Here is a 9,658-nt window from a genome sequence, read left to right as displayed (position 1 = left end):
ATTATGGCTATCGGAACTTATTTCCTCAGACCATGAGTACTGTGAAGTTTTCTTGTTTGAGTACTAGGCTCTTTGATGTTTCCAAACGTCTGCCGTAACTAGGGATCATAACGGGAACACTCGGGAGTCTATGTCCTCTTAGTAAGAAGAACTTACAATACAAGACTGGGATTGTCCCCCTACTAACAATAGGGAAAATGTTTTGTTGTTTAAAAGGCCGCTTGAAGAGTGAGACTGTAAAATGCATGGCCATGCTCAGATGGATTTTAGAAATCATCTGCTTATTTGACAGTCGAACTCGGAGATCGAGAAACACTTTTGAACGTAATAAGGATGACAAAGAATCTTACCTTATAGTTCACGAAGAAACATTAAGAGACAGAGGAAATGAGCTATACACAATATACACACTTGTCTGGAAGGATAAGTGGGAGATTGAAAGGAATGGTGTCCTTCCAACAAGTGTATTCTTCTGATAAAGGGTTCAGAATTATTACAGAGCTAATTCTTCAGTAAGGTCAAGTGATCGGAATGCCTAGGTGGAGGCCGCTTCCGATCAGTAATATCAAGGTCAAATTGATATTACAGCTTAATCTTAACTGAACCCTTCGGGTCGAACCCAATCGAATTACCGATCCGAGACGACGAATTAATCCGAAAGGATTTAATGAGTCGACAGAGTTTTACGAATACAGACGTCGGAAATTGAGCCTAGGGCGTCGAGACCGAACGTCACAAAATCACAATCGACAAGTATGAGCGTAGCCGTATCTAGGCGCACCATGGTGTGCTAGGCACCATCGCAGCCTAGGTGCACCCTCGCAGCCTAGGCATGCGTATGGCAGCCTATCGCAAGGCACCACAAGCTCCAGGCTGCCCATCGCAACTAGCAACGCGCTAGCCAGGTGCCTGGGTGCATATGGTGGCCTATCGCAGCTCGCAGCACTTGCCAGGCACCATCGCAAGGCATGGCGCCACGCACAGCACCATCGCAATGCCAGGGGCGTGCGTGCGTGTGCGTGGGTGGCTCGCAGCCTCGCACAACAGCCTCGCACAGCATCGCAATGATGCGTGTGGGCTGGTGCGTGTGTGTGCGTATGCACCTCGCAGCCTCTCATCGCAGCCTCGCACAGCAGCCTCGCACAGCATCGCAATGATGCGTGTGGGCTGGTGCGTGTGTGTGTGTATGCACCTCGCAGCCTTTCCTCGCAGCCTCGCACAGTAGCCTCGCACAGCATCGCAATGATGCGTGTGGGATGGTGCGTGTGTGTGCGTATGCACCTCGCAGCCTCGCACAGCAACCTCGCACAGCATCGCTGTGATGCGTGTGGGCTGGTGCGTGTGTGTGTGCCTCGCACCGAGCATAGCAGTGCTAGGCACTAGCTGATGCGTGTGCGAGGGGTGCATGGTGCGCAGTGTGGATGGTACGAAGGAAGGGGCCAGCATGCGTGGCTCGCTAGCAGCACGCATGCTGGCTGTGCTAGCAATGGCGCGCGAGAGAGAGAAGTGCGTGGCTGCTGGGGCCAGTGCCAGCACTAGGTGCTAGCAGCGCCCAGCGCCAGCACATAGCACCAGCACAGCCCAGCAGCAGCGTGCATTGGCTGGCTGGCTTGGTGCTGGGCAGCAAGGGGCTGCTAGCTGGCAGCCACAGCTTGCGCGCTAGCTGGCAGCCAACTGGCACCCCTTAGCCGGTTTTGTGCAAAGGGTGTGGGGACCAATCCAAGGCCTTGGGGATCAAGGCAATGGTCCCCCCCAAGCCATGGTCCTCACTTGGCTTTCTCTATAATCAGGCCAAGTGTCGATTTGTGATTGAGTTGATTAATTATTTGATTTTAGAATTAAATAATTGTCATTTTACCAACTCTCCCACATTGATGGGAGATTGGAAATCAAGGGATCATTTCCCTATAAATACCAAGCTTGGTATTGGGATTAGAGACAACCTTGAGTGGAATTAAAAAGGCAACTCTTGATTTGAGTAAACCTTTGATTCGTAAAACTCATAGTTTTATTTGTCCGGGTCTCGACTAACCTTCGAGACTTAGGACGCTCGGGTCGGGTTCGAGGGTACGATCCCGTCGGAGGCCTCGTGTTTTCGAGGTTGAAGTAAGAGCTCCTCGGTGAGCGAAGCACGCGTCAAAGGTATAATTCTCGTACTTAATCTTGTATGATTAATTTATTTATGCTTGTTAATTGCTTTAATTAAGGGGCGGGTCTTGGTGGGTTTCCTTCCGCGTAGTGTCGGGTCACTACGAAACCCTACAGATCCCTGGTTTTGAAACAACTTCCTGGTAAGAGTAACTATTCCCCCTCGGGTTCATGACATAGGTTCTTCCATTTCTAGCCCTACCATTGCCATTGTGGTTGCTTCCTCCACCACTGTGTTGTTGTTTTGGCCATACCCTCTAGGGCTGAGCAAAAAAATCCGAAAAACCAAAAACCCGAAAAACCGAACCGTTACCAAACCGAAAAATTGGGTACCCGAACCATTAAAAGAAAACGGGACGGGTAATTGAACCCTTAAGAATTTAACGGGACGGGTTGCGGGTACCCGTTAACGCTTTTTCGGGTACCCGAATTTCCCGAAAATCCTTTTTTTTTTAGAAAAAAAAAAAAAAAAAAAACAGAAAATCAATGAAACAAGAAAGTGAAAAACCCTATTCTTTGTTCTTTCTCATTTTTCAGTCAGACAATCACTCACTCAGCCTCCATCCCCCTCTCTCTCCTCCTCTTCTCTAATCTCTCGTTTTCTGATCTCCATTCTCCAAGTCTATTCTTTGCCAATGTTACCTCAGGTAATTATCCCTTTCCCAGATCTAATTATTTGCAATGAATTGATTGAATTCAATTAACCCTAAACTCTTGTTTTTCCAGATCCTTGGTTCAATTTAGGGTTCTTCGAACTTTGGGGCCTTTTCACGTTTACGCTGCGTCGCTTAACCCCTTCATCTCCTCCATTGAAGCGTACTTCGACTTCTCCATCGAAGCGGCTTCTGAGGTTTCACTCCTCCGTCGAAGACTCGAAGCAACTATTGAGGTAATTTACATTTTATATTATTTGTGGTTTGATTTTCGGATTCATAAATGTTTTTTTGTCCTAATTTTTTTTTATTGTGATACTATTATTTTGCTTTTTTGAGGAATGATTAATTTTGGTTTTCAGAATTGAGGGGTTTTTTTTTTTCTTTTTTGTCAAGTTGTGTTTGTTAGATTTGGATGAGTGAGTAAGGTGGGATTGATGTTGCTGATAGTAAGAAGAATCATGAATTTGGCTATTTGTCGTATCTTGTTCTATCTCACAATCTTAATGACTTAATTTAGTTTTAATATGAGTAGTTCATTCATACACCAATCAATGGTTCTGGAAGGGGTAATGTGCATCAGACTGAGATAATCAGTGGTACCATACTACCATTGCATGTTATACTCCTCTTTGTTGTATCTGGGTAGTGTAAAAAGTATGTATGCATCTTATTTGTTATGGGGGTTAAAATTGAGGTTACTAACTTACAATCGCGCTTAAAATATTCTAAGAACCATAGCTAACTTAATCAAATCAAATATAGAATATTTGATACTGGAAGTGACCTGTTTTGTATTTATTTTTGCTGTTTAAAAGAAATTTTTTATCAGTCATTCTTCTAATGAGAAGCTAAAAACCCCCATTCTTGGCTCCCTTCTTTTCTTATGTATAGTAGACATTAGACAATCTGATTATTGATTGAATTGATTGTATAACCTTGCCTGTGTTTTATTGGTGCCATTCTAGCATTTCTTGTCGAGAAGATAACAACACAACTCTCTCTCTTTGACCGTCAAAAGTTAAATGGTTGTACTGTTGTTTTAGAAATGTCACTTGCTCATAAACATTTTAGAGATAAAAATTTGCTGTTGATTATAGTGAATGCATTCCTCATCATTTTTGATAAGTAGATGGTAAGCTGTTCACAAAGAAAAAATGGAAACTTAAGCTTATCAACAGTTTATTTTCTTAGACAAATACTAATTTATCATTGTTATTATTATTTTTTTATATACTTAATTTAATTTTAATTATAGGTATCACAACTACCTACTACATTGTGTTAGAACTTAGAAGAACTGGGCTGATGTTGATATTGGTATATGTTGTTTTCTTAAAAATTATGTCAGACGTTTCCTTTGAATTTAATAGAACTCACCCATTTTTCATTTTATAATGACTGACTTATGGGTTATGACTGTAAGGTGGATCTGTTGATACACCCATTTGCGAGGCTCTATGGCCTCATGGGTCCTGGAAAAAGGGTTTCTATTCCTTAACTTGTTTAACTTCTTTCTCAGAGACTGTTCTTTTTATAAAGGAACTTTTTATTTTTTATTTTTTTATTTATTTATTTATTTTTATTTTTTTTACATATAAAGTCTTCTACTTTTCTTAGTGCTAGTTGAATGGGATTTATGTTTTCTTGTTGTTGAGAAGTGAGTACTCAAACTATAAAGCCTTCAATTATGCTTAGTGTAATCTTTCTAATATAAAATATCATAATTACTGATTTCTAGTTGAGTAAACTAGCTGTTCATTTATTTGTTTCTTGTCTGTGAACTTTGGTGGTACCATTGTTAGCTATGACTCATTCTTGTTATTTGTGTATACATGATTGAACTTATATGTTTTGTTCATTTGTAGGAGTGTATGGAATCTGGAAGTAGTGGGGATATGGAAGACTCATCGGCTACAAGTCAAGCTCCCCCAATTCCAAGTCCTCCTCCCGAGCCTTGGGAGTATGACCCTTGTCCAATGACGGAAAATAATGACCCCTTTGAGCAGCAAAATCAATCAAACCAACCTTCTAGAGCTGCTGATGCTGCTGCCCCCTTAAGTGAAACTTCAAAAAAAAACTATAAAAAGGTGCTCTCCTCATTGGGAGCATTTTATAAAGAAGGATGGAGAAAACAAGGCTGCATGTATCTATTGTCATACATTAATTGGCTGTGTATCACTTCAAGGTACCTCCGGCATGAAGAACCACATAAAGCGGTGTAAGGAATACCCCTCGAACATTGATCAAAATCAGCAACTATTGTCCCTTAGTCAACAAACTCTTGATGGGAATCTTGTGGATCAAAAAAAAGGTAGACTTGAGTTGTGGAAATTCAATCAAGAAGATATAGGAAAGCTCTGGCAAAGATGGTGATTATGGATGAAATGTCTTTTCGAATGGTGGAGCATGAAGGTTTTCGCAACTTTATGAAGGTAACATAACCCTTCTTCATTATTCCTTCTCGATGGACAGTGACTAGAGATTGTTTTAGGATTTATTTGGATGAGAAAAAAAGTTTGAAAAGTTTTTTTAGCAAGTGCACTTCACGTATAAGTCTCACCACTGATACTTGGACTTCTTGCCAAAATATGAATTACATGTGTTTAACCGCTCACTTTATTGACCAAAATAGGAAATTGCAAAAAAAAATAATTAATTTTTGTATAATTGCTGGTCATTCTGGTGAAACAATTGGTAAATCTGTCCAAAAGTGTCTACTTGAATGGGGTATTTCTAGAGTAATGACTGTCACTGGAGATAATGCAAGTTCAAATGATGTTGGCATTCAATATTTGAAAAGGAGGTTTGAAAGTTGGAAGACTTTAGTTTTGGGTGGTCGGTTTTTGCACATGAGATGTTGTGCTCGCATATTAAGTTTAACCATTAAAGAAGGATTGAAAGAAAGTGATGTGTCAATAAAAAGAATTCGTTGTGCTGTTAGGTATGTAAGATCATCGGATGCTAGATTGCAAAAGTTTATGAGTTGTGTTAAACAAGAAAAGTTGGAGTCAAAACATTTTCTCTGTTTAGATGTGGATACTAGGTGGAATTCCACTTATTTAATGTTAGAAGGTGCTTTGGCATATCGTAGGGCTTTTAATTTGCTTGAATGTTCAGATGGTGGTAAATTTAGGTATGAGTTACAGAAGTCAGATGGGTTGCCTGAACCTAGTGAATGGGATCGTGTTGCCTCTTTTCTTCCTTAAAATATTCTATGATGCTACTCTACGAGTTTCCGGCTCGTTGTATATCACCTCTAATGTGTATTTACAAGAACTTGTTGGGATTAGTGTGTTAATCAAGAAAAAAGTGATGAGTAATGATGTGAGGGTGAGTTTAATGGCTAGTGGAATGAAGAAAAAGCATGACAAGTATTGGGAAAATGTTGATAATGTGAATCTCTTGTTGTATATTGCTGTCATTCTTGATCCTAGGCGGAAAATGGGATATACTAAATGGGCAATTAATCAACTATATGATTCTGAAAAAGCTAAATACTTGTGTGATAAAGTGATGCAAACTTTGAATGACATGTATGAACTTTATGTTTTTGAAAACCCTCCAAATGAGTCCATTCCCCCTAAAACTTCTGATTTTCCGGAGGAAGTAGAAGATATGGATTCTGATGTAGATGTTGCGGAATTAGAATTTGAAAAGGAGGTGGGTTCATGTGTTGGAGTACAGGGGAAAAATGAGTTGGCCAAGTATTTAGAAGATGATAGAGAAGTTAATCCTGCCGGAAAAAGCTTTGATTGTTTGGGGTGGTGGAAAAAATATGGTGAAAGGTACCCAACAATAGCTCTCATGGCTAGAGATGTACTTGTCATTCCTATGTCAACAGTCGCTTCCGAATCAGCTTTTAGCACCGGTGGTCGAGTGCTTGATTCATTTCGTAGCTCACTCTCAACTAAGATGGTTGAAGCCTTGATTTGTGCACAGGATTGGTTACGTTTAAATTGAATCAGGTAACATTTAATTATTTTCTCTTTTTTTTAATCTCATTATCTTCTTGTTAATTATTCATTAACTTTTTTTTTTTTTTTTTTTTTTTTTTGAAGAAATGTTACCTATTGGTGAGGAACATTCTCTCTTTGTTGATGATGATTAGAGGCAGCAACTTATAATCATGAAGGTTGGTGGTGAGTGTATTGAAGGCCGGAAGTCATTGAAGGCTTGGAGTATTTGATGAATTATGTTTACTATGGACTGGTTTTGTTTCTAAAACTATAAACTATGGACTTTTTTTTTGTTATGTATTGGTTTATTATTGTTAACTATGGACTTTTTTTTTGAAAAACCAGTATGTTTGTATCAAGTATTTGTTCATTTGTAATCGGGTTGATGTGTTGTGTTATGTGTATTCAGGTTTAAATATCAGCCTATTAGGCTGATATTTGTTACAAAAAAATCACAGTACTAATAACAATAATTTATACTAGAAAAACAGGTGGAAGTTTGAACAAAAATATTATTAAGCAGGTGGGTACAAGGAGGACAGGCAGCCAGGTAGGAGAGGTGAGGAAGCAGCAGCCTCAAGGATAGGGATTGGACGATTGGTAGGCTGTCAAAGCGGAAGGCAGCGATAGTTGATTAGTTGTAATCATTTTTGTTATTTGTGTATTTAATTTCAATTGTTATAGTTCGAAAAATAGGAAGTAAAAAAAATAACTAGTAAAAAGCATCTAAAAACAAATTGCAAAGCAGATTTTAAATAAATAAAAAGACCCAAAAATAAAAATTCAGCTTATTGGTTCGGTTCGGATATTTGGTTCGGGTAACCGTATTTTCGAGTATCCGAATTTACGGGTACCCGAACCTTATCAAAACGGTTTCGGGTATCGGTTTTAGCCTTAACGGTTATCGGGTACCCGAACCAATAACGTTATTGGAACGGGTACCCGTCCCATGCTCTCCCCTAATTCCCTCCTTCAGCATTGCCATTTTAGCCTTGAGAATTGTTGTTATTGAAGCAGTTGTTGTAGTTTGAGTTCCTCCCATAACCACCTCCATTATTGCCATTGTTGTTACCTTGCCCATTCTAAGCTTGATTGTTGCAATTTTGCTTCTTTGGACACTCAAATTTCTTGTGACCAACCTCCCCACATTCAAAGCAAGTAAGCAAATCTCCATTGCAGTTGCGTCCTAGATGGCTCTTGTCACATTTACAACATGGTCGGTTGCGAGGTCCTTGTTGATTCTGTGGTCCCTGGCCCCGGTGGTTATTGCTTCGATTGCTGTTGTTACGTCCTCCTTGCTGACCATTTCCACCATTCTCATTGTTATTACCCCCAAGCGTGGTCTCTTGTCATATCCTTGATGGTTTGATAAGCTCTCACCATTCCCCTTCCTCTTATGCCTATCCTTGACCTCCTGTTCACGTTTCAAAATCCTTTCGATATTGCAAGCTATATCATAGGCCTCCTTATAGGTAGCAGCGGTACAACCCCAATCACCTTCTTTTAGATCCTAAAAGTCAAGCCATCTTCAAACTTCTGAGCCTTGGTACTCTTGTCAGGCACAACATTAGGACAAAACCTAGCATAATCATTAAATTTTTAAGCATACTCATGCACACTCATACCAGCAGTTTGGTTAAACCTACTAAACTCGTTGTACTTCTATCTCTTGATATGCTCAGGAAAGAAACGATCCCTGATTGCTCTCTTAAAAGCCTCCCAGTTAAAGTTCTTTTGAGCTCTTATAATGGCTCCTTCATTTTCCCACCAAATATCAGCAACCTCGCGTAAATAGAAAGTGGCTTGGTCCACCTTCTAAGCATCAGGGGTACCAGCAGCTGTAAAAATCTTATCAAAGTCACGTACCTAGTTCTCAACCAACATGGGATCTTCCTTCCCCATGAATAGTGGAGGTTTCAATGCAACAAGTTTCTTAGCCATGGCAGCTTGAGGTCATTGTCATTGTTGTTGTTGTTGTTGTTGTTGTTGTTGTTCAGCTGGTTTTGCAACAACATTCCAAGGTTTTGGTTCATTTGCTCAAGAGCTCTCAACCTAGCAGCAAGTTGTTCGGGAGTCTCAACCATCTGTGCAATTCTTCTCCTACGAGACCTAGTGTAAACGTTGTAATTTTGCATACACAATCTGCACAATTTCAACACTAGTGTTACCACCAAACACATTTTAACACGATTTCTTTAGATCGTGTAAATTGCAATTAAATTTATCAACCACATTCTTTCATGTAACACATCATTAGTACATATAGACATTAAGAATCAAGCAATTTATTAATCTCTATAACATTCATAGAGTTAGCCGATTTTCAAACCAAATAATGCATCAACTTAGCATTAGACTATAAATTCGCGCATTGCTTTTGTGATTCCACTATAATCCAACCAAGTCATTACTATACTTGACTAAAGTAAGCACAAGAAAATAAGTGCTTCTTTTTATATAAATACAATAGATAAAAAAAAACGAAATGATACTACTTTATTAAGTTAATTAATAAATGACAAATTATAAATATGTTTATCGAAAATTATTTATTGCAAAACCAAGAGAGAATGAAAATCATCTTTAAAATGACACACTAGCTTGTGCTAATTAGTTCAATAAACTACTGGTTACAAATAAACCAAAACTATACTATATTTTCTAATCATAAGAAACTAGCTTTTATTTGTAAATATATTATAAAATTTTAAACTAAATAAGCTAAATGCAACTTAATTAAAAAAAAAAAAAACTCAACCATCATTTTCCCCCTGACTCTCACGAGCTTCATTTTCTTGAGGCTCCTCATCATCATCATCATCATCCAGTTATAATCAAATTCCCGCTTGGCTTCCATCATCGCCTTCTCAAGGTATTCCACAGTAGGGATCCATCTTC

At 39.2% G+C, this 9,658-nt stretch overlaps 1 protein-coding gene across 1 annotated transcript; it reads left to right on the top strand.

Moving 5' to 3' along the window:
* The first annotated feature begins 2,448 nt into the window (after nt 1-2,448).
* LOC110682682 (zinc finger BED domain-containing protein RICESLEEPER 2-like) lies at nt 2,449-7,137 on the top strand. Its single transcript, XM_021859013.1, has 4 exons — nt 2,449-2,795; nt 2,875-3,037; nt 4,670-6,769; nt 6,863-7,137. The coding sequence occupies exon 3, from the start codon at nt 5,922-5,924 to the stop codon at nt 6,762-6,764; it is 843 nt and encodes a 280-aa protein (XP_021714705.1). The 5' UTR covers nt 2,449-2,795; nt 2,875-3,037; nt 4,670-5,921; the 3' UTR covers nt 6,765-6,769; nt 6,863-7,137.
* The last annotated feature ends 2,521 nt before the right edge of the window (nt 7,138-9,658 follow it).

Source organism: Chenopodium quinoa, unplaced genomic scaffold (genome assembly GCF_001683475.1).
Source record: "Chenopodium quinoa cultivar QQ74 unplaced genomic scaffold, ASM168347v1, whole genome shotgun sequence".
In the NCBI taxonomy this organism is placed as follows: domain Eukaryota; kingdom Viridiplantae; phylum Streptophyta; class Magnoliopsida; order Caryophyllales; family Amaranthaceae; genus Chenopodium; species Chenopodium quinoa.
This window is presented reverse-complemented; position numbering and strand designations above follow the sequence as displayed.

Excerpts from the sequence above, each read along its gene's own strand:
- LOC110682682 (XM_021859013.1), top strand. The coding sequence starts at position 5,922 with ATGGTGGTAAATTTAGGTATGAGTTACAGAAGTCAGATGGGTTGCCTG.